The sequence below is a fragment of the Argiope bruennichi genome, chromosome 8 (assembly GCF_947563725.1).
Source record: "Argiope bruennichi chromosome 8, qqArgBrue1.1, whole genome shotgun sequence".
Classification (NCBI taxonomy): domain Eukaryota; kingdom Metazoa; phylum Arthropoda; class Arachnida; order Araneae; family Araneidae; genus Argiope; species Argiope bruennichi.
In genome coordinates this window covers 109,783,468-109,810,515 of record NC_079158.1, presented here as the reverse complement: position 1 = coordinate 109,810,515, position 27,048 = coordinate 109,783,468, and the positions used below count along the sequence as shown (strand labels likewise).

Sequence of the window (27,048 nt, the reverse complement as noted above, 5' to 3'; positions counted from 1 at the left end):
GTTTTTAAGCGGAATGATGATTTTTTATGAAATAGACTCAACTGCATGTGAATTTTTTTTTTTTTAAATTGAGTATAATAAGATGTTAAGTTAGTATTTAAAAGTAACAAATTATTTGAAAGCTAAGCAGAATATCTTCAAATAAATATGGGTCGCAGTGGCCTGGTGGTAAGGTCTCAGCTTTAGAATAGGAGGGTTTTGGGTTCCAGACCTGATTCCATTGAAGAACCCTGAAGTAAGCGGGTCAAGTACACATTAAATCTGGGGGACCAAATGTTTTCTCGCTGGTGTGGTGTGGAAGTTTGGAGAGGAGGGTGCCAGCTCAGGTGTTGTCCTTATCATCTGACTGCAGTTCAAAATTACAAGGTCAATCCCAAATTAGTCATAGGGTTGCTTTAAAATGGGGCGTTAATATAACCAAACGAAACTAAACCTCAAATAAATATTAAATTATTTCTAATCCATTGAGATTTTAACCAATTTGATAGAAACATTCTAAAATATAGACTCAATATATTATCTGGATTGGATATATTGATACATATGTAGTTGCATAAATGAATTCTTTTCATTGTGGAACTTGTAAATCTGCTGTTGCCCTTAGGCATAAGTAATATTGCTGGATTGATCATAAATAATTTTCGTGGGGTAGAATATTCTTTTTTAAAAATACATAAAACCAATCGATGCAAATATATTTAACAAACAAATAATTAAAAATATTCAAAATACTAACCTATTGCATTTTCAGAACTAAGAACATCAGTTTTTAAATCATTCTGAAGCAAACAAGTTGATTCCTTTTTTTTCTTAGATTTTTTCAGCGGAACTACCTTTTCTGCAGACTCCTTGGATCCAAATGGTAAATTGTTGTCACTAGTCAGCACATCCAGTTTAAAAAATCTTTCAGCATTATTTGGGGTATTTTCTTTATCTTTAGATTGCCTAGGACAGGCTTTCTTCTTTTTAGAATTTTTTTTCTTTCCACAGTCACTTTTTTGTTTGGATGTTTTTGGAGTCACTAAATCTCCTTTGTTGCAATTAGAGTCTATAGATTTTCCTGCTTCCTTTATACTGTATATCTTATTTGGACCATCTTCACTCATTTTTAAAGAAGTTTCCATCTTCTTATCAACAATTTCACAAATTGCATCATCTAGTTCAGGAAAGAGATCATCCACTATTGATTGTTTTTTATTACTCACACGCTCAGATACACCTGAAAAAGGTCTTTTTACTTTATTAACATCTATATCTGAGGATAGTTCAGAAAGTTTTTTGCAAGAATTTTTTTCTTTTTTCACATTAACTGGCTTCATTTCTTCTGTTTTAGAAGGGAAAAGATCATCCACTATCGATTGCTTCTTATTACTTATGCGTTCAGATACCCCTGAAAACGGCCTTTTTACATTCTTAGTATCTGTTTTTTCAATTTCATCTTTTTTTGTGTTAATTGGTTTCTCTTCAGGTAATTCAGAAGAAACAGACCCAGTTTTACCTTGAAGTAGTTCAAATTTATCTGTAAAGTCCTTATTTTGCTCCTGCTTTTCACAACTTAAGTTATTACATATTTCAGTATTTTGGGGCGGAACCTCCTTAGATTCTTGAAACACTTTTTTTGTTGGGCTACAGTCCGATTCACAAACATCTTCCAGAGAATCACGCTTTCTGCTTTTCTTTGATTTAGAACTAGAGCGCTTGACTATGTCTCCAGTAGCTTTTAAGGAATTTGAACGAGCTGAGATATATTTTTTCTTACTACTTAATCTTTTACCTAAAGAATTACCAGACGATTCACTTTCAATATTATGAATATCATTAGATTCTTCATTATCTGGAGTTACATTTATTTCATTGGATGAATCACAATCAGGATGATTTATCTCATCTTGAGGTGTAATGCCTACTAAAGTGAACCTAACAGATTTTCTGTTAGATTTCAACGGTAATGGGCAATTATCTTTATTCAAATTAAGAATACTTTTGCGAGCATGTGCAACTACAGGAACTTCATCTTGGTTCACTTCTGGCTTAGAATTTCTTTTGCTCATTCTTTTTGATAATTTTTTATCAACATCATATTGCTTATTTACACTACGCTTCTTACTATTAGGCATAACAGATTTCCTTTTTTTGTGTTTTTTAAGAGGAGACTTACCAGCATCCGATGATGTAGAGAAATTAAAAACATCCTTTTCTTGATCAATTTTAGCATCTTCCTCTAGAGATTTATCAGTTGGAATGTCATTGTCAGTGCATTGGTTAGTTAAATTCTTTTTAAATACAAAAACCTTATTATTATTTGGATTGATTATTTTTCGTCCTGGTTTAAGTGAAAATCGTTTCTCTGCCATAAAATCTATATCAAAATCAGCATCAGATTCTTCAGAATCCGAAAAAAATTGATCATAACATATATTCTGCTTTCTGCTAGATTTTCTACCAGTTTCGAGTGATTCAACAACCTCATTCACCATTATTTTTTCAACTGTAAATTGGTTCTTAGATAACGATCTTTTCAAAGCAGTTGACTTCTTGCGATCATCTTCAGTAAGATGTATGGTATCAAGAGCTTGTTTATTTTTGTCTGATACAGCATTTATGCCTGAAATACTATGGAAAATTTTCTCCTGTATTGACATATCCGGTTTAACAAAAGTAGCAATCGGTGATGGTAGTTCTTTTGCAGGACATTTGATATTTGTATTTATCTCCTTGTTTGATATTTTTTTAATAACATCCTTTTCTTTGTTTCTTTTCTGCTGTGAATCTGTAGAATTCACATCTTGAGCAGGAGCTGTTACTTTAGTCAACAGCTCTGTTTTCGGTACAACAAAAGAAACTAATGATTTATTATCTTCATTTTTTTTTACACTCACAGCATTCTGATCTTTGGCCTCTTTGGCAAATTCATGTGTTGTACTAATTTCAAATTGCTTTGAAGAATTAATATTAGAAGCTGGAAACTGTTTAACAAGTGAATTGGCACATGAAATCTGATTGCTAACAGAAGCAGAAAATTTAAGACCACTTAAACCAGTTTGTTTAGTTTCCAGCTTTTCATTCCACAGTGGTACTGATGGAATGAATTGATGAGATTGATTTTGAATAGGTATAATTTCTGTAAGCTCCATATCTTCACAGAGCAAAATGGTTTGATTGGGTGCAGCATTCTGAACAGGAATATGATTTTCAACAGCTTTTGGAGGAGAAGAATCAGGCTGTTCCTCAGGCTGAGAGGGAATAAAATAAGTTGCTCTGCGGTCAAAAATTTCTTCTGATTTAGTATTATCAGCCAATGTATTCAATACAAATGTACCCCTTCGATCAGAAATTATATCTGATTTTGCATTATCAGCTGATGATTTCAATACAAATGTACCTCTTCGGTCAGAAGGTGGAAGAGATCTTTGAGGCTCTTCATCTTTTTCTTCAACCACAAAAGTTTTTCTTCGATTCATATGATCTGAAGGAATGGACAACTGGGGAGAGTCACTATTAATAGAAGCAGTGGGTTTCTTTACAGGAATTTTTGAAATTGTTGATTTCCCTGCATTTTTTATGGCAAATGGAGAAGTAATAAGCTGAGGTTTAAGAAAATCTGCTGATTTTTTTGATTCAGTTGTAGTGATAGGCTTTAACTTAGAAAGATCTAATAAACTTCGGGATTCAATGGATAACTGAAAATTAGGAGGCAAAACTGGTGGTTGAGGAGTAGGTGGTGAATCTGGGTCAAGAGGGGTAGAGCCAGTACGTTCCAAAGACTTACTTGATCTTGTAACTGCACTCTGGTTTTCATTTGAAACATCTAAATATAAAGAAAGAAAGAAAATGTATATTAATATTCATATTACTAAGCAATGCATAACACCAATAATTATTACTCGTCACTAAGGATTGCAATATCGGACCAAAAGTTCAATACCAGTATTCAGTATTTTTTAGATCTTAATACCGGGATACCGGTTTTAATACAGGTATTAGAAATTTTAGGAAAAGAAAGAAAACACAGGTGTTTGTTTTATTTACCAGTTTTATTAGAGAATGTGAATATCACAAAAATAATTTGTAACTTATAAATTATAACAGTATATAAAAAATCACAAAAAAGTAAAGGAACATCTTATTTATTTAAATCACAAAAAAGTGTTGTTGCTGTTTCTGATCCAAGGGGGTATAGCTGCATTATCAAAAATCTCTAAAAAGTCCAAAAACAATAGTAGATGCCTTAAAATCTCAAAAATCGTAAAATTTAAGAATATGATTGGGGGAGGCTTGATCTGCCTTGCACCAAGGACATTCAGTAAGGATCCTTCGTCCGTGTTGGAAGGTGAGGGATTTGGTGTGTCCACTTAAAAAAATGAGAGAGAGCCGTTTGCTGTTTTCTAGAGATATTCAGACAGTGACACCAACCGGGACTCTTACCAAAGTACCAAGGGTGAGCAGGTGGGACTCTCCAAAGTGCACTCGACACCATGCACTTGTAATATATAATTCTTCAGATAGTAATGTGTGCTGTTCTTTCAGTGACTGCAACATGAAATTTATTGTCGCATTAGCTGTTAATAAATTAGAATCTCTCCGACATAATGCTTCAACAGCCAGTTTTAATCTGAAGTTATAAAAACCTGTTCTAGATATTAAGTCAAATTCTGTATCTGAAGTATTAATTTGCTGGTTTAAGTCGATTATTGCTTTTTGGACTGGATTTCTCTGTTTCAAATATTGTTCCATCATTAGGAGAAAACTGTTCCAACATGTTTTAGAATCTCCTCCTAAACATCTTCTTTCATCTTTCCTCTCACTCCTATCTCCTCCTCCAAAGTAAACCCATACTAATGCATGCGCAAAAGGTGGAGGGTTTTACAATCCATTGTCATAAAGTATTTTATCACTTCTCTTGATTGTACGATGCAACTTTGTATTCACAGTCTAATTAATTTCGTCCATTAGGGAGACATAAAAACAAAAATGTATACTATTTTGCTATATTGGCAATTCCTGAACAATTGAAACAATTACAAGACAATTAAAAAAAATTCTAGTAAATTCCGAAAAATCGATACAAAATTGTACAAATGGCTCAAAATACCGGTATTCGGTATCCCGGTATTACAATCTTTACTTGACAAAAAGTTAAATAAAAAGAAAATAAATTCCACTAAATATACAGAAGTTTCTTTACAACATTTACAGAATGCTTAAAACAAAATAAGAATAATCAAAGAGTTTTAAAATATTTGAAGGATAAGAATGAGATCAACTAATCTAATTTATTTATTACATAAATGACGTAAGGCATTTTATTACAAGTTAATAATAGAAATTAAATCTTATAAAAAAATTAATGAATAAATGCAAAGTATAATTCAGATAGTGAAGGGAAAAAATTCCAACATCTAAATTTAGTATCATTTTATGATTTGAATATTAATGATAATGTCTGCTGAAAAAGTTTTAAAACTTTTATAAGAGAAAGAAAAGCACAAGCATGAAATTTTATGCAAGCATGAAACACATCTTAGAGCAAGCTATGTTCTCCGAAATTTCGAATATATATTTTTAAAGGAATATATCCATTTTAAAAGATTTCTTTGTAATAGCAAAAGAAATTTAATTTCAGCGTGAAGTCCCTAGTTTCATTTTTTTTAAATATAAGCATTCTCAAAGAAAAATAATATATATAGAATTCAATATAAAGAAAAACAAATACACCACAAGTATAAGATTTATATTTTTTGATTACCCTATTGATGCTTAATTTAATTTAAAGCGTTGATTTTAATAAATTTCTTTTAAATAATATTTAAAACATGAAACTGAAAGAAAATTAAACTCAGAAGAAAAATTGTTTTTAATTGAAAGAATATAAAAATAGTAAAATGTCACATTAAAAATCCCTGTAAACAAATATCAATATTTTTAAAATGTAATAAAATAATAATTACTTTTGAATTCTTTCTATTACTCAGATAATAAATAAAAGTTTTTTAAAAAAACCTTAAATTTAAGATGATATTTCAAATTCTGAGTAATGAATGATAAATGTCAATTCAAAATTATTTTGGGTAACCGTATTGGCTTCTTAGATAATGAAAAATCGAAAATGATAAAATGTCTTTAATGAAAGAAATTAAATGTAACTGTTTTATAAATAGAACACTAGATATTAATAAGTAAGACAAATTATCTCAAAAATGAAAATATGCAATACAAACTTTGTAATTTCTGTTCTGAAGCTAAAACTAGAGGAACATTATAAATTTCAGTCCGAGAGCTATCGGCATCAAAAAATGATGGTGTTACAGAAGGCAAATTGTTTCTTGGAGGTATAGTAGAACTCTCAATGCAAAGATTTTCTTCTTTATTTAAATCTTGTTCTATAATGGATGAGGAAGCAGACTCTTCAATTGTACTTATACTTGGATTACGAATTTGAAGCCGAGCTTCTTGGTGAGAGGCACTAAAAAAAGAATGCTATATTTTAAAAATACTAAATAATTAAATATCTTATCTAGTAAATTTTTCTTTTCTGTCTTTACATTCATAGGAGGAATATTAAAATGCATGTACAAACTTGAATAATGAAATATACTATAACTATATAAATGACTGACTTGGAATTTGTGACTTGAATGAGTGGGAAAATTGTTTTCTTTTTGATAATTACTTTTATAAATTCATACAGATCATTGCAATAATAAATAGAATAATTTGATGTAGAAATCGAAGCTCTAGCCAAATTAATTACATCATTCATGTTATTGAATTTCTTCTTAGTATTGTATCCAATGCAAAAAAATATATCTAAAGCATGCAAACACTATCTAAAACACAAACTCCTAATTTTCATGAAGTCTAAAATAAAATAACATTAAATCTATAAATAATTATTCATTTAATTTTTCATAATTAAATTTTAACTGCAATTGAAATCCGCTTTGCAACAAACTTTCAGCAATTATAAAATTTAAATAATAATAATAATAATAACAGGTAAGATCTATGAATTACTATTTTGAAAATCACTCAAGCCAGTTTTAATTATTATTTATAAAATAAAAAATAAAAAAGATATGCATTTTCCCTAAGATTACATAAAAAAATGACTGAAATCAGTAAAATTCATTCAGTTGATTGAAAATACTAAGAAAAACAACCCTAAAAATATCTGAATTTTAATGTACCAGGAATATTTTTATTATGCAGTTTTACAGCAGCAATAAGTTAGATCCTCCTTCTTAAGTGAATAAAAATTATACACCAATATCAACATAGTAAAACCCCCATTACTTTCACCATTCCAACTCTTGCTACATTAAATTTTTATTACAGGAAATCAGATTGTATAATTCAGATATCTATTTCATTGTTGTGTTAATTCATTTGAAATAATAATTAAGCTAGAAAAGAAAACAAAACAAAGCAAAATAACAATAACTAGAAGGATTACAACCCCTGTTTGCTATGCCCATCAGCCTCGAAGAAGTGTTGCAATTTTTTTGGTATCATTATATTACCATACAATTATGAATTTCTGTTAGTAATAAGTACTTATAATAACATTCATTACCAAAAGTAAATATAATTTATTTCAAAGTACATGGATTGCTAATATTAATGTTTTACTTTGACAAGTTCTGCTTATGAATGATTCTTCAATACTTTCATTTGCTTTAACTTCTTGTGTTCAACAATTTGGATTTTAAATCAAAATTGCTCAATTTACACTCATGCTTTCATATTATCCAATTAAAAAATATAATGCTGTCACTGATTTTTCCAATGAGGCAAGCATGTAAGCTGTTGCTAAATGACGGCATAAATTTGGCTTGATTTTATATCTGAATGATTTTACTATTTTATATTAGCAATACTATTATTCTATTAAGAGTAGAAGCAAATTTTATTCTGATCTTATCTGAATGGTTTGAAACTATTTTAAACAAATAAATTATTTAAGTTAATTTTTATTGTATGGCATTTAACATTCTTTCACAGTCCTAATCTGAGTACATAGTTGGTAAGCATTAACTTAACAATTTGGCAACCAGATATAAGTCAACCACATTAATAGTACTAATTTAATGTCAGCCAATTTTTATGCATTACATCTTATCACATCAAATAAAAGTATTATTTTAAATTACACTTGCATAATAAATAGCAGTCCCATTGGTTACTTATCTTACAAAATGTGAAAAATAATTGGCAAAATCAATCCACATATTAAGGTTAAGAAGGAACTGAGCCAAGGCTTCATTTTTGTGATGTCTTTTCAAAATGGAGGGGATAATAATAACAAGGAGAGGTGACCATTGATGAGGTATACAGACATCATGGCGCTCAAATGAAATAAAAAATGGTGAAATCGGACAGTAGTTGTGGTCAGAAGATTGTCAAATATCCCCACCCCCACCCCAAACATAATGTGAAGTGGCATACATTTTTATGCATTTATTTTAATTTCTCACTCTAAAAAAAAAAGATGAATAATAAAATTTGGTGGCAAATGGGCCAGTGCTTAGAAAACTTGTTCTTTGACTTTGCCAATTAGTTTCAATAAATAGATGATATTTTTACTTGGGAAAAGTTGCACTGAACTGCTGTAAAAATCTAATCAGTGAATTGTAAAAATTAAAAAATAATAATTTGAACATTATTTATTATTATCCCCTCAAGAAAATTATGAAGCAATTTTTCAAAAAAAAGAAACAGAAGAGGACAAATTAACTGGGCCTGGAGCAGAAGAAGCACACTGAAGAAGTTTCAGATTTGAAGCAAGTTAAATTGAAAGGGCAGATGCTCATTTTTGAGATTAGGGAAAGGAGGATATATTATGTATCTCTCCATAAATATATCAGTAACTCTTAGCATGTTTACTGCTGCAGATAATATTTCATTTATATATGAGATTCACATCTATTTGCGATTATTTCTTATCTACTACAGTTTAAAGATAGCAGAGAAAAGGCTAATCTAATTAAATAAAAGACCAGAATCACAGATATAAATCAGGACAGCCAATATGCAGATTATTTTGCACATTTCTAAATTATTTTTAGGTCTATACTAAGAATTAATTCAATAATACTAATCAAACAATCTACAACCATTAAACATTTAGGATAGTTATTAAATCTTTTTATCAACATAACTTGGCATGCTAATACTACTTGTTATTAGTATATGCTTTTATTTCAATTTCTTTCTCTATCTAAGATGATTATTTAGAGTCAGAAATGGACATGAAAAATCGCTCATTTTATGCTTATATATAAATTTATCCGAGTTTTATAAACTAACAGAAGCATTAAATATAAGTTTAAAACACCGATTGCAAACTCCTAAAACACATAATAAATTTTGGCATAGTCCATTTTTTAAACTTTTTTTGTTATTAAAAATTATTAGAGTAATTCCTGCTTATAATTTACTCTAAAGTCATTCTACTTGTCTTTTTTAAATACAAAATATGTGGAAAAAAGATCACAAAATTTGGACTTGGTTCAACTAATTTATAAACACAAACTTCGAAACAGAAATAACAAAATACTCTCATCAACAATCATAAATTAAGAATTCTCCAAAATCTTTACTAGGATTTGGATCTCATGTATTTTAAAATTACTATAAATACAGAGATTAATAAACACAATGAAAAATATATATATAAAAAAATGTATGTAAACTTTAAAGTATACCCACCTACAGTTTTTGAGAAAATCAAAAGATTTCCCATCTATTACATCATAAACTTCTCCAAGGTCAGTTACAAGTTTTTGAACAGTTTCCACTATATCTTTTATCTTCATCTTCACAAACTATGTAAAAGAAGTAATCTTATTATAAAAAGTAAGCAAGTATGTATAAAATGATTTAACCATTTGATTAATGATCAAAATTTTATCCATCTGCTATATTTTATTTTATGTAATTACTAATACTAATATTGAAAGAGTCTAACTACTGCAATCTACGATGATGGACTTGCACACTACCAAATTTGGCCCAGATACACTTTAAAGGATGAAATATGAATATCGGATCAATGATTTTCTTTTTTATCAAATTGTAACTATTTAAAAAGAAAAGAAAATGTTGACACTTTCGGGCATATATATATTTTCAATAACAAAAGGAAGAAATCATAAGAACCAAAGAAATTATCACATATAATTACTTTTTATACCATTTTAAACTGCAAACAATTATCTTTCCAGCATGCAAGCTTATGCAATATTTAGTCTTATTTTTACAATTTTTTAAAAATATTATTATTTGTAGATAAGGTTAATCAAAAGACGATGTTAGATTTCCTTTAAAGGAAAGAAAGAATAAATAAACATATTGGCTTAAAGATTCAGGTAACAATAACGCATTGGCTTAAAGATTCAGGTAACAGAAATTTTGGGGTTCATTATCGGAAAATATGGACTTTTTTGGCAACTCATTTTGTGTATAAAATGCCTTTTGTATATTTTAAGATGTAGGAAGTAATGTTTTTATTGATATAAAATTTAATTCTATATAGTGAGATTCCAGATGTTTTTTAGCTGCTAGATTATATATTATATTTTATTTTAGAATATGCTATATTTTATTCTTTAGTTGCCAGATTACATGATACCTTTCTTTCAATAAAAATGCTAGAATTAGAATAGAAAATTAAATTAAAAAAGTATTTAAATAATTTTTCTACAGATTAATGTTTGCATATAATTATAGAAATTTTGTATTTTTTTAATTTCAAATTATATTTCTTTTAATTTTATGTCATATTACTAGAAATTAAAATACATTTGAAATTGTTTCGATATTGTGAGAAGGGGCAGTGAATAATTGTATTCATTAAAATTCTGTTAACATTAGATTATATTTACCAGCTATCACACTTTGAAGTTTAAAATGATGATCCATTTCATCTGGATGCATCTAAATTTAATTTTGAAACTAATGATTTAATCTAGAAATTAAATTTTTTTTTAATATTTTGCTTGCTTTATAGTAAATGTTAATTCGTATCTATCAAATGTCAAAACAATTTATTACATTCAAAAACTTCAATTAGAAACAATTTCTTCAGATAGCTTTACCTCCAAATTATCAATAAAAATGCAAAAATAACTAACCTAAATAATTTTTTTTTTTTAAATTTATAACTAAGATGGATAAACTGGATGATTACTAAAAGCAGCTTGTAAGTCTCTCTCTATATGCAGGGTGATTAAAAACTTATCGTTAAAATTTCGTGGAGAGGTAGGGAATATCTTAGGAAACTGATTTTACATAAGAAAGTATGTCCGCAAACTGTCTACATGGACAAGTGAAGTGAACATAAAGAAACAGTAAAGTTAAGTGGTAACGAATGTGACCTTTATTCCAATAAGGTAGAGTACATTCGTTACTACTAGGTGCTCAAAATTTGCAACCATTTACATGAACACAGGATCATATGCATCAACCACTGAGCATTTTCAAAAACACCTGGCATATCATAGACAATGTCTGCGGTATATCCATTGAGATATGTGGTATCAACAAGACTGAGCTCCAAACCACCACAATTGATGCACGTGATTACCTGAACTGAACATTAGGAGCTCAATAGATCATCAGAGGTGGGTCACATGGATTTATTTTTGTGCTGAGCCATGAAAGACCATGCGTACAAAACCCACGTCGACAGTGAAATGGACCTTGTGGCACAAATAGTGTCCGCTGCAGGCATTGCCTGTGATATATCAGGCAATATGATGTGTAACGGCGCTATGAATTCTGCGCTCTTGCTGCAATTTTGAGCATCAACCGTAAACTCGAACTTCACTTTGTTGGAATAAAAATCACATTTGTTACCACTAATTGCACTGTTTCCTTGCGTTCATTTCACTTGTCTATTTTGCCCATGTAGATGACATTTGTGGGCATACTTTCCTATGAGAAATCGGTTTCCTGACATATTCTGTACCTCCCCATGAAATTTGAATGATAAGTTTTGAATCACTCTGTATATACATATATCCAGGGGTGTTTGTGGGACCCCAAAAAATCCCTGGAAACTTTTACGGACTTACTACCGACATTTTGCAGTTTCGAGAAGGGGGGGGAGAGAAATGAAAAATTACGATTATTAAGTATTGAATGACCTAATTATAAAAGTTCAATGAATTACTTTTTTTGCAAAATTAATAACCATTAATTTTGCAAAATTAAGACCTTTGAACCCAGGTCACGCGATCGCACATCTGGTCGAACGAAGTCTCTCCCTTTTTTTTCTGCCGCGCCTACTTGCCGAAAAGAATCCAGAAGAGAATGTCCGAGAACCGGGGGAATGAGTCATAACTCGCAATAAGGAAAGAACAAAAAAGAAGTTTTTCCCCCCTTTTCACGCATTATCACTGCCTTTGGAGAAAGAAAGGAAAAATTTTCACCACACACACTGACCTTGCGCTTTCTGCTTTCAAAGCAAACAAAATTACCCAGATCAAAATAAATAATTCATTATTATTCCTACTTCCTTTTGAACGACGATCCCCGGAATTTCCGGGTATCGAAGTTCAAAATCCCCGGAATTCCGGGGTTTCCCCGGAGCACAAACACCCCTGTATATCATATGGGGAGGGAATTCTCTTAAATACTCCATGATCGTAAAACAGTTTTTATATTACTGTTACTTACTGCTTTAAACTTTATTTTTCGCTCCATAAATTTTTACTTTTTAGCAAGTCTCCTAAGTTTCTACAAATTATAGATGATTCTGCTAATAACAAAATTATTTTGTGGAAATAATGTTTGCAAAATATAGTGTATAATACAAACACTTTCCTTTTGTTATTTCACCCAAATGAATTTTAAAAAATCTTCAGTAACATAAACTTCACACCTATGCACATCCTTATGGACACTTCTGACAATTAATTTGTATTACAAGAGATAAATTCCTCATCAGATAACTTAACCAACAATATAACTTTATCACTGCAACAAGCAACAATTATTAAAATCATATATACATGCCAATAATAATTAATATCAAATCTAGTAATACTTCAAATATGTATCATTAAGCAGAGTAAATATTCACTATGTACAGATTTTCAGAGTAAAACATAAGACAAAGGGTTAAAATCATAGAATTTCTCTCAGATTTAAGTAAAGAATATCTAATTTTAAAGTTCTCCTTTTCATCTTTTAACACATTAACATTTAGAATGGCCAAAATGACTTTTTCAATTTTTCATATTTATACATAAACTTTCTTAAAATTCCACAGATTATAGAGATTTAATCAAATATAAAAGGTTTAATTAATTCACTTTGAAAGATAATTTTCAGACCTTCAAGTTATTTTCAAAAAGGTTGATACCTTGTGTAGATGAAATAAATAAAATATTTTCCCTAGTTTTAAGTATTTTATGTATGCCAGGGTGATAAATTCAGGCCAATAAAATGACATGTATTTTAAAATGCATGTTGCAGGTGAAACATGCAGATATAGTGTTTTCCCTTCTTTCTTTTCATGGCAAAATCAAGTGTTGTTCAATAGCATTTGACTAGCAGAATGGAATCCTACATGCAATTTCAAGCATTACAGGAACTAAATTTTAGTATTAATTTATTTCAGGCTTAATAAGATTTGTGTGAATTCGACACTGATTTGTTTCTAAGGGGAAAAAATCCAATTACATCATTTCATACCACATGCCCATGATATATGTAATTTTATTTTTGGAATGCTGTATATATTGAAATCATTAAACACTTAAAGAATACTTACCATCATCTGAGTATTTTCTCGATTACATTCTGCCAATGCCCTTTCTTGGTCAGCTGCTCTGCATCTAATGTCTTGAAGTGAAGATGCAAGTTCTTTGTTTGTTTTCTTTAACAGCTTAATTTGGTGTTTATAGTTAGCTGAAATGCATTTACAAATTAAACCTATTTGATAAGACAAATTTCTAAATGCATCCCATTTACATGCATAATAAAAGTATCCCCAATATTTTTCCATTAGCAAGGCCTCAAGCAAAAACTCGCTAAATCTTGCCAATAACTCTCATGACCTAATCTTAGCAATATAAGCTGATATATTCCACCTCACGGTTGTTGACCTTTGTCTTAGGACAAGTCCAATTGTTAAATAATATTAAATTTTATTATATAAGGAAATTAAGATTCTTAATCTGTCTTTTGATAAGTGAATCTGACTGTGTGAAATTTAGATGTAGTCTTAACATTAAATTTGCAGATTTCTAACAATTTTGAATTAATTACCATTCCTAGGAAGATGAAAAATTAAAGATGTAGAGAAATAGTTTTGAAATTTGGCAGAAACTGCATTTCGAATTGCTAGAGATTTGCTCTTGCTAACTACTTGTAAAGTTTCCTTCAAACTTTTGAGTTAAAAGCGCATTTTTTAAATTATTTTGTTAAGATCATTGAGGACTCAGAAAATGGATATATTTAAATAATAAAAACAATTCAGAAATTAATACAAGTTTTAATTTATTAAAATTACATTAAAAACCAAAGTATGTTATAACTATACAAAGATATTTTGACATGAATTTAATAGGAATGCAAAGGATGAAGAGAAAAAAAAAAATCAAATTACTGATTAATTTGATTTAAAAATTTTCTAATAGCTAAATGTACTGTAAATAGAATGCTGGAATAATTTAGGAGAACTAAAAAATACCGGAGTAATTTCTACAATCTGTTTTCTAATAGCATTGAAGTTTTGTTTAATGAAATGACAATAAATGATACATAAGCATTTCCCATTCCATGGCTGACTTCAGGAAAACAATGCAATCCCTCTCTTAATTCTAGGATTAAAATTTCATTGTATTCATAATTTGCATTGAATCTGCATAGCTTAATTATTTGTATTATTATCTAACAAAAGTTTTGTAATTGAAAATGTGTCCAATTTTTCTTATTTTAATGCATCAATGTAAGTTTATACAAATCGAAAAATTGTATAGTTTAAAGAAAGTAGAAGCAACATTTATGCACTAATAATTACAGAAACAACAGCCTTTTCTTTCAATTATATTATTTAAATAAATTTTCAGCACATATTTTGTAATATATATATGTAAGTAAAATAATAAATAAATAAATAAGTATTTGACGAATAATACCAACTGCTTTCTTTTAACACTGTAATCATATTTATCCACATGTCATACATGCTGAATAAAATATCATGTTTAAATATCCATTCAAATATTACCTGTCCCTCTCACCACGTATCTGGTTATCTGCATAAAATGTGAAACCATATGCAAATAACAGCTATCTTGATTCATAACAATAATGTTTAATTCTTTAATTTAACCATATGATAAATGATCCATTCAGCCACATACTTGTGATACTATTTCTGTTGCCACAACCTTTTATTTTCTCAAATATCAAGTCTTACAAGCTGGGAAAATTTTTTTAAACTGAAATCTCACGACAAACTCTCCCACTAATGTGCCAGCTGTGGAAGTCTTGATTTGTAGTTTGCTTAGTGCATAATTTGTTTTATATTATACAAAAAAGAGCAAAATACATGTTTTTATACCAAGCAGATTTTAAGTTATTATATTTAATCCTTCATAAGGTTTAAACCCTAGTTAATAATAATTAATAACTTCTCTCTAAAGATTTTGGATAAATGACATTTTCAGTCTGTTTAAAACACATATGCAAAAATTACTCGGGAATCCTGACTCCAAAATATGGCAATATATTTGGTCACAGCAACAATATGAAAATGTAATGTTAATACAGCAATTTTAAAAGATGAAATTCAAATCTTTCGAATTGGGCGTTTACCTTCCAATCTTTAGCAAAGCATAGTTGATGAATACAGCCATGAATAAACTCATTTTCATAAATTTCTATACACAAAGTATAGAAAGAGAACTAACATTGGACTAATGTTAAATATTTTGTATAAATAACACTCGTAGACTCAACATTTTGCACACAAATGTACAGACTGCTTGGTGTTCCTGCTCTGGAAATGGCTTTTATATATTTGGACATGGGAGAAATATGAAGTTCTTGGATTAATACAGGCAATTTTAGGAAATTAAGCAATAAAACAATTTTAAGAGAAAACAACCTAAAAAGCTCTTTTGTCTTAGATATTTAGAACGTTTTAGTACTTGATGTAATTACATAATAAATTCTTCTTAAGCATTTAAACAAATATTCCATCAATGCTCAATTTGGATGTTAAGATTGATGATAAATAAAGCATATCTATGAATGCTATGATTAATTTATTTTTTATGAATGAGATTCATCATGAAACTAATTCATCCAAGTTTCTGTATTGATTGCATATGTCCTTCAATGGTGATATGGAAAATGCCAATGGGGTTTTCCAATTCCTGCGACAATCGAATGAATATCTCCTGTAATGAGTCTAACGTGTCAGCTATCCACAGCTTCAGTTGCTGTAAGTCCTCAGGAAGCGGAGCACAAAGACTTTGTTTTTAACAAAAACCCACAGAAAAAAATTGCAACAGGTTAATTCTGGGGATCCCAGGGACCAAGAAAGCAATGGCATATCACTTAACTCAGCATGCCTAATACAGCGATGGGGTAGACATTCTTTCAGGTATTGCCATAAGTGATGGCCTCATTATTGCTATAAAAATGACTATTTCATCTGCCATAAAAATAGCTTATTTCAATTTGAAATAAGCAAAACATAAGACAGTAAATATAGCATAACAATTCTATTTATTCATTCTTTTTCTATACATAAAAATTAAATATAGTAGTCGAAAATACATGGCTAAACTTGATAGATCATAATGGCAGACAACTCTTGTTAGCCATGGCATCATAGCTATAAAATGTACATAAAACAAAAACAACTCAACTCGATAATGTTTAGAAAATGAAAACAAACAGTGCCTTTAACTAAATTTGAGATGAAACAAACTATTTTAAATCGTGAAAAACTTATAAAAGAAAATGGTACACTGTTATGCCAATGTGATAGAATGAAACCAGAAACAATTCCTATAACATAGAGAACAATTACTCTGAGCTTATATCATGGTAAATAAATTCTTAATCGATTTTCCCATGAAGGAAAATGGGCCAAAAGCACAATTGTTGCATATGGTTAAAAAAAATCGTCGTTTTTAGAGCATCATGATGATGTTCCATTATTCTATACGGATTTTTCATAAATAGTAAATTATGGTGACCACATAAGTGAAAGGGGGCTTTATCCATAAATGCAAGTCTATTCACATTCAACTTATGTTGCAAATCCACAAAGTAATTTTTACATAATGGTTTGTCAGAAGGTTTTAACCAGAATCATCTGAAATGTGCATGGTTAGAATGGTTTCTGTAAAACACACCACTGTTGTTTCAGGCATGTTTAAATCTGCATTTACACAACACATAGGTTTTTCAGAATTTTGTAAAACATTTAATATATTTTTTTCCTTCACTTTGGTTTTAATAGACATTTCTCCTGGGCTGTTTTTTTTTTTTTTTTTTTTTTTTTTTTTAAATAAGCCATTCACGTCCTGAAGTTGCTTCACTCATCATTCAATGTTGTAAAAATAAGAAAGTTTTTTTTTTAAACCAAATTTCATAGAAAAATGTCTTTAAATGACAATAAATAAAGACATTATAGCATATTTCAAAATACAGAATGCTCTTTCCTGCATGGATGGTGCCATTTGCATAATGATGCTGGCAAAAGCATTCTCTTAATAGTCTCTAGAGATGATTTCATTGCCAGAAGAATTTTCACTGTTTTCAGATAAAACCATATAATTGTACTTTCAGAAATTTGTTTCAGCTAAACAAATCAATTACAGAATTTGCACTGAGTTATTCTTTTAATCCCATTCAATATGAATCACCCAGTATTTAACTTGTTGTTTTTTGGCAACCAGCTGGTTCACCAGGAATAATGATTGCATTTAATTTCAATTAAATCTTATATTTGTTATTCATGATTACTTTAACAAAGCATTCTGAAACATCAAATTATAATAGATATCTATGATTTTTTTTATATTTAAATGGCCTTACACATGGTGCATAGGAATATTTTACTTATTATTCATCCTTATGGAATGAAGTCTTGTGATATTAAAATAGTATAAAAAAATGTAACTCTCCAATTAATCTATCTTCTAATTATGCATTGCCTTTTTTGGTTCTATAATTCTTGAAACAAGTTTGCATAATAACTTTCTTTTGACTCATGTAAATTGCACAAATTATATGAAACAATGAAAACATTTTGTATTTCACTGCAATAATGAAAAATATTGTTCAAAATCATACAATATATAGTTAAATTATATTAATATTACTGTCAATGTTCAGAGAAAAACCATAATTTAATTAGCATCATTGAAATGACAATTTTTTTAAATATTAGAATGTTGTAAAACATATTTTATGCTACACTATTTCCAAAAATTATTGAGAAAAAAATGATAAAATGACCAAAAAAATTATACTATAGCACACTTTTTTTATCCCTTTAAGAAATCTAAATAAGGAGACTGCACATTAATTTATTAAAACTTTTATGGTAATTTGTTTAATTAGCGAAAAAAAGAATTTTGCAGCAAATTTAAATGGAATTAAGAGTTGATATTCTGTTAAATTTCTTAGAACAATACTTGCAAATATATATACTTTGGAGAGTGGGAATGGTCACTTTCGAGCAATTATTTTCAAATTTTAATTAAAAATTAATCATTTCTCTGATAATTTAAAAAAATATTATTCCCAAAAAAATAATTTCTACCTTTTCAAAATGGTCTTTTAATAATACCAATTTAAAAGTCGTGGAAATTTTTTTAAAAATACCTTTTTGTCTAATTTCTAATAATAAATATATTGCTTAAAATTCAAATCATTTTCATAGTGTCATCAAATATTTAATCACATGATTTTGTTCCATTGTTGAATGTTATGGAAGAATGATTCTGTTTAATTTATGTGTAGTTTAAATGACAAATACAAAAGTAAGTTAAAATACCATACAATTCAAAAGATAGATGAACCACAGATTTACATTTTTAAAGGAGTTATGAATTATGGGACCGATCTCCATTGAAAAGGTCCATGCACAGAACATGTGAAAGGCAATTAAAATAAGATGGCTTTAGTATCTGACAAATTCAGGAAATCATAGGCATGAAGTCATATTTAACCCTTTGCACTCAAAAAAGTAATTTGATGTATAATTATTCACTTAAGACATGAACTTGTTTATTACGCCAAGAAATAAATAATACAATTGTTTTAAATTGAATTTCTCTGGAAAAAAAATGAATCTACATCATTTTACCATTCTGTTGGTATATTTAACAATTAAAATTTAAAAAATAATAATAAAATAAAACGTCAAAATGATGCACCATATTGAATGGTGAGTAAGAGACATCATCTGAGCACAAAGGGCTAAATGATTTAATTGAAATTAAACTACAATCAATATCTTTACAAATCAGCTTATCACTGCATAACCATTCATGAATAAAACAAACAAACCAAAAATTTTCATATATAAATTTAAGAGTCATAATGATATATAATAAAAAATTAATTACCTGTAATTAAAAACTGTGAATTAGAATGACTTTTTTGAAAGTATAAAGGAATTGCTTTCTTTTTGTTGGTCCGCTTTGAACGCCTATTCATTTTTAAGTTTTTCCTAAAAATCATAAAGTGAATTTTTAAACAATTGATTCTGAAAACAATTTAATTCAAATCATGATTACATGAACAGTAACTTAAGTTAATACAGTAAATCAAATTAATTATACAGAGAGAGTTGCTAAAATAAAAAGATCAAACCAGTTAATTTAGGAATAAAAATAATACAATAATTAAAGACTAATTAGAGAATCATCAAGCATCTAATCAGGCTAATATTTATTTAGGCTTATTATGGTGAACACTATATTATATTTATTATAATTGTGGTGAACACAAAAATATTAATTAATTTTATTGTGGTGAACACTCTTGTTTAGAATGCATTGATTTTCAGTCACAAATGCTTTTAAGATGGTCTAATGATTTATGTATTTTATTTTAACTTATAAATCCCAAAATTTTAAAAGTTTGAGAATATCTTAACTTCTAATTAACTGAACTTCAAAAATCATAATTTTTGATTGTATAATATTGCAATACTGATGATTCTGATAAAGTTGCTTCATTATTTTTAATCCATTATCTTTTTATAATTTTCATTAGACAACTTATTAAGCAAAAGAAAAAAACATAATTATGCAATTAATAAAAATTTTGTCACCAAAGATGATTTTGTGCAGTTTTTAACATTTTTCAAATTAAATAACTGACAATTTAATCAAAATAAATATTAGCAGAAGGCAGAAATAGCAAAATATTAAACTGGTTCTACATGATCAGATCAATGGTTTAGAAAAACAAAGTATCAAATGATGAGTTTCATTAAAAATACATTTAATGGCTAAATCTATGTTTATTATGTAAAATTATGTTTCATATAATAACTATTAAAATATTATTTTAATGTTTAAGCCATGCCAAGGTCAACAAATTAAAATGAACTTTTCCTCTTTTAAGTACTTCACTACCTACATTTATAAAAGTTAAATCTAATAATTACCAGAAAAAAGCTTTAGTAGAAAATACAATTTTATTTGTTTTATTTAATTATATATCACAACATATTACCATAATTTAACTACAGCAACCAATTTTTTAAAAATCAAATCATCACAACAAACGGAAAAATTGTATACTTTCAAAATGAACATAAAAAATTAATTAGCCAAACAGTAATTACATATTCAATACCATTGATTAAGTGCTGTAAAAAATGTTGAAGATTTCATGACTTATGACAACAAATTTCATACATGCCATCAATAAATCATTAAATAAGTTTGCAAAGATCATATTCTTTTCCAATTAAAATTTGATAATGTTCACCAAGGAAATGAAGCTAGTAGTGTAATTACGGTGAAGCTGGCAGGGCAAATGTCCTGGAACCATAAAATCATGGAATAAATTGTTAGAATTTTATAAAAAGTATTTTAGCTGTTTCCCCCCCTGTTTTTTAGATTCAAATCACTATATAAGATCTATAGACAAACATCATTTAACCCTTTTGTGGGCCTATTATTTCACTTTTAAATTTTTACCAGCTTTTTTGTTTTATTATTAATTAACTAGTATCATTTAAAGAAATATATTTTATCTTTTCAAATTTTTTTTTGTTTACATTTTAATTCTTGGATGTGTAGCCGATTGTGATGAGTGAGGAATCTGGGACCTTGTGGTTTGCAACCGAGTAACAAGACAAAAGCAATTGCCTGTGTTTCGTAGCTGTTATCTGGCTTATAAGCTTTACACCACAGTACTCTCCCTCCAGTGAGACAAACGATATGCTGTTGAGGGGTGATGTATTAACTGTTGATTCTAATGTGCCTGTACCCATTTGAGCAGCGCCAAGTGTGTGTGGGTGAGTGGTTGCTGTTGCTGAGTCAAGCGAGTCTGATGACTTTGGGTTGCTGTGGGTAGATGGCGCCACAACAGCTGTACAAAGGTTGAAATTTCATCGTCCGAGGTTATGAATGTAGCGGATTGGGATGAATAAGGATAGAACCCAGGACCTTATGGTTCGCAGCCGAGTAACAAGACCACAAGACAAAAAACAATTGCTCGTGTTTCGTAGCTGTTAACTGGTTTATAAGCTCTTCATCGCAGTACTCTTCCTCCAGTAAGATGAGCGATGTGGCTGTTGAGTGGTAATGTTTTATTACCTGTTGAGTCTAATGTGCCTGTATCCATTTGAGTAGCACCAAGTGAGTCTGATGGCTTTATGTTGCTGTGCCAAGTGAATCAGACGACTTTGGGTTGCTGTGGGTAGATGGCGCCACAACAGCTGTACAAAGGTTGAAGGTCAATGTCTGAGGTCACCAATGTAGCGGATGGTTATGAGCTGAGGTCACCAATGTTGTGGTTTACAGCTGAGTAACAAGACAAAAACAATTGCCCGTATTTCGTAGCTGTTAACTGGCTTATAAGCTCTTCACCACAAGCATATCAAATTGAATTGTACACTTCTTTCTTCAGAAGTAAGCAAGGCAGCTTTACTTTTCTTGAGGAATATTCGTGAAAAGCTAATGCTATACAGAATGTTAGCTGGTCTGTTTTGTTTGTTTTTTGGCACAGAATAAAATTATTTACGTTGTGAAAGTCAATAAGAAAGATGCCACCATTTTACAGATCTTCTTCCTATTTGTTGCATTTCCTTTGAACAAAGCATTCACCCCCTTTCATGATATTGTCATATACAGCAATATACTTCTGTTTTAAAACCATTTTTTTTCTTGCTCACTTTACAGATGTCATAATCACTGGATTATGTGCAGTAATCAACAAAGTAACAGCATTATTGTCCATCCACTTTATTGAAGCAACATTTTCTGAATTAGGAACATTGATCCGCTACTTAGTAGCTTGTGAAAATTACTGTTCCCAATAATACAACAGCAAGGCCAATATATTATAGGGGGATCTGAGCTGCATATATTTCATAAGATCATATAGGCGGAAAGAAATCTTCCCCGAGTCCACAAAAAGGTTAACTAAGATACATGTGCCTTGAATATCTAAAATTATCTTTTTGTTTTTGATTTTCCATGTTATAAGCAAAATCATACAAGTAGTATTTGAGAAATTAAGGCTCAATGTGAAATTGGGCAGTTAAAATTTCAACAAATGATACTACTACCTAAAAATATTTTCAAAATGTTATTGAAATTGAGGAAATATTGCACAACTAAATATGTCATTAGAAAAAATGAGTATTTAAATTTTAATTTGGTGCAAAATTTTTGGAATTTTGAAGTCATACAATTGGGAACTATCTTTGTATGTGATAGCTTCAGAAATTATTACAAAAACTATTGAAACAGATTCTGATAAATTAAATTGGATTCTAGTGTCGAAAAATTGCTTTAAGATGCATAGTTCCATCCTCCGTAGTATACCTGTGTCAAGGATGATAACTTTGGCAAGTTAATTCTAACAGTTTGGCCTGTATTTGTGCCAATCAACACAAATAAGATCAACTGACAAATGCATTTAACCTTTTAGCATTAAACGATATAATTGTATAATGGACATTGAACTCAAATGGCTCTTTTATCTAAAAAAACAACAACATAATGATATATCATAAAATTGCATTTCAAAAATTTTAAATTTGTTTTGAATTTCTCAATTAAATTTTGTCATTATTGAGGAAATGATTGATTTAATAGTAATTTAAACTCCTAAAAAAGATTTAAATAAGAGATTCAAATTATTATCTTTGTTAAAATTTTGATACACTAGAAAAATATAAAATTAATATATATTGCACTGATCTCATCACAGTTGGAATAAGCTTGCTTACGATACCTGCTGCTATTTTTGTGTGAGGACTCTGAAATAATAATGTATATTTAGATCTGTCAATTATTATGTTTTAAAATATCATTTCAATTGCTTTTATGCATTTTATCTAGATTTCTGTAAATAATTGACATTTTAGCAGCTGTATTACTTATTTTTTATAGATAGTTTAATTAATCTGTTTGAAAAATTAGGATGCATTGACCAACTGCTAGAAAACATTAGCCTCAAAAATGTATTATATATAATTATTTAGACTTAATTCCAACACCCACACCAACATTTTTTTTATGGGAATATAAAGATTGTAATGATAAAAATTGGGAACAGGTGCTGCTTTGGTATTTGTCCCTTGATGCTGTTTTATATAGGTGTATCTCTGCATGAAGCTCATATATAACTACCAGCTGTACTTGCAAAGTTGTGAAATGAATTAGTGGAATCAGTCCAACTATTATCTACGGTCAAAGTTTTAGCTTATGATTTCACGTGAAAATGGATGGTGGTGGAAAATATAGGGTAACTACAGAAACTGTGTGAAAAAAAAAAAAAAAAAAAAATTAAAAAGTTCCAGACTAAACTTGAAATATTTCCTTGACTTAGAACATTAATTGTATTAGCTTCCTGGCCTTCTCTCTACTCAGAATCATTATATGTGTACAATAAACATTATTAGAAATGCTTTAATAAATTATTTAATATGAAAAAAAAATTGATGGAATTTAATTTAAAAAAAAATGAAATGGTTACCCTAAAAATTTTTTTAAACAGATTAATTTTTTATATGAAAAAAAAATACTTTATTTCAAAACAGCATAATAATTCCATTAAAACTACTCTTTGCAACACAAGTTCAAATTATTTTAACAGTAAAGGTTATTGTGATATTTGATTAAAATATTAATAATTTGATTAAATATTAATAAAATATTAATAATTAATAAATATTAATAATAAAAATATCATGATTATATACACATAATAATATATATGTTAGCAAGGATTTTAACAACAACAAAACTGCCAAAATGTTACTTTGTTTTTTTAATAAATCATATAAGAAATTACATGCTTTAATCAAAAACTTATGTTCCTATAAATTAATAAAAATTCTGTCAATTCTATTTATTATTATAAATAATCTTAGATGCAAGAAATTAAATGCAAAAAATTACAAATAATAATTATTAAATTCAATATTGAAATGCTAATTATAAGAGTATTAATAAAGAATACTTGGTTCAAAACAACCAGTTCTGTTTAAAGTTAAACACTTTTTTCCCCCCCTCCAAAAATTTTGAGCCCTGAAATCTTTGTTTCAACATTTAAATCTTCTTTTTAAGCTGTCAAGAATTGTATTTTTAATTTATTTTTACTTTGAATTTTTTGAGCTGATACTCTGTTTTCCTTTTCAAATTTTTGCTTAATTCTTTTTTGTCATTTCATTTCTTCTCTTTTTATATTTGGCTTGTGAATTCCTCATATTTAAATCAATTGTTCTGACACATCAAAATTATATATTCCACCATTTCCTTGAATACTGTCACAAACAATTCTTCTTGCGTTTTTTTTCTTTTCTTTTTTTTCCTCCATAGAAATCTTTATCGATAGAAAATTCTCCCTTAACATTACTGTTGCCATGAGAATATATCATTATTACTTTTAATAATGACATGGTATTAATGAATTTTGAGTTGAGAGCAGGTCGAAATAAAATTTATTCACTCTCTCTGTTTTTTGAATATTGAAAAACCAATTTTTCTGTAAGTTTTATTAGAGGTGCTCTTAGCAACATTCTTTAACTAATTGCACTACTAACTATCCCCGGTTGTTTTGATATTATTATTATTTTTTGTTATTGCTACTTTTTGCATTAAAGGTAATTTTTCCTGATTTTTAAATATTTTTTGAGTTTTACTGACATTCTAGATCTGATGTCACCTTGGTGTAAGTAATCACTGCTGATACTAGCAGTCATGAACTTTCAATTTGAAATAAAATTTGACAAATTGGTACACAGTACTTGTGGCTTATCCAAGTTTTCTCCCTACAATGAAGTGGTACTATAGAAATATCTTTCAAGCATGAAAGGTGATAAAGGAAGTTCAACCAATGATGACACATACAAAAAACATCAGTATAATAAATTGCCAAAAGTGGAAAATAAAAATTGCCAAAAGTGGATCATTAATTGAGAAAAGAGAACTAGTTTTTCTAATTATTTCAAAATTTTTTTAAATGCCTAAACAAAGTATATTTTGTAAAAATCTCTAACTAGCATAATCCTATTATTGATGATAGAACTGCAATGCCTAAATCCTTAATATCTGATATATATTTAAATAATTAACAGACCTGCTTTGCAAACCACATGTAACAGTAAATGATATGAAGCATGATATCTGCTGAAAATATCACTAATGAAACAGATGCATCATAGAAAGCTTCAAAACATGGATGAATAATGACTATATTAAAAAAACATGATTTTCTCTAAATGGGTTTTTAAAGAATTTCAGTTTTTTTAAAATTAATAATTGCATTATAAATAATCTCAAATATGCTACCCTAAATGATGATTGTTTCAGAATCATCTATTACTCAAATATATATAAATAAATTTGATTTGCAAGACAAAGTTTTTATCACTGTTTTTAGCAAAGTTATAAGATATTTTTATTTATAAAATATTAAGTAAAAGAACAATTACAAAAAAATATTGAAAAAGCAAGCAACCAAAGGCAAAATATTTGTTAAAAGTTTGAATTAAAATATTTAATGAATCACTTTAAACATCTGATCTTCAACAGTAACAGGACATTTTCATTTTTTAATATAACAACCATTCTGTTTCTTGAGATTTACACAATAAAATATAATACATTGGAGAACTAAGTGCATTTTGAAATTCTTAATAATTATTAATTTTACTGATGAAATTTTTAATACAACATAATTTTGTGCTTATAATGACAGAAACAGATAGCAATTCTCAACAAAAATAAAGGCAATAATCAGGTTATAAAAATCCAAATTGTATACACTTTGAACAGTTATAAAATATTTTCATTAATTATCATAAATAACAAATATAAACAATTTGATTAAATAAATATTAGTATCGATTGAAAGTAGTGAAGCAAAAAGAGTGAAAGCAATCAAATATTTCTTAGATAACACTTATTTTATTCGTATACTTAGATTCCTTCCTTTTGAAAATCAGATTTAAAAAAAAAGAAAATAGATTATAATCCAAGCCTCTTCATGTTATGCCCCCCAAACAAACGCTAATCATGCAAGATATCGCAGAAATTCAAATATGAACACAACAGCACCAGACTTATTGAGATTTATTTCGCTAATATATGTTAAGAAGATAATTAAAAATATTAAAGGCATATAAATATTTTTTAAAAAAATCAAAGATCACTTACTAATACAGCATTCAAAACAATAATTAAACCACGGTATTTATTTTCAACAGTTTGATTCAAACCGCCATCCCAATTTAATTTGTCAATGATCGTTGCCAACTCTATTGAAAAATACGTGTGAAATATGAGAAAAGTCGATATATATTTTCTTAGGTTTAAGCAA

At 28.6% G+C, this 27,048-nt stretch overlaps 1 protein-coding gene across 2 annotated transcripts in view; it reads right to left on the bottom strand.

The window, feature by feature from the left end:
* The window catches only part of LOC129981762 (uncharacterized), a 31,160-nt gene extending 4,188 nt beyond the window's left edge, over positions 1-26,972 (bottom strand). For both annotated transcript variants that reach the window (XM_056092749.1, XM_056092750.1), the window contains exons 1-6: positions 26,886-26,972; positions 19,605-19,708; positions 13,778-13,914; positions 9,709-9,824; positions 6,219-6,463; positions 737-3,808 (exon numbers count right to left, since the gene is read on the bottom strand). In XM_056092749.1, coding sequence (XP_055948724.1) covers positions 737-3,808; positions 6,219-6,463; positions 9,709-9,824; positions 13,778-13,914; positions 19,605-19,695 — 3,661 coding nt within the window. In that variant the 5' untranslated portion in view covers positions 19,696-19,708; positions 26,886-26,972. The remainder of the gene's footprint in view (positions 1-736; positions 3,809-6,218; positions 6,464-9,708; positions 9,825-13,777; positions 13,915-19,604; positions 19,709-26,885) is intronic.
* Between the last annotated feature and the right edge of the window lie 76 nt (positions 26,973-27,048).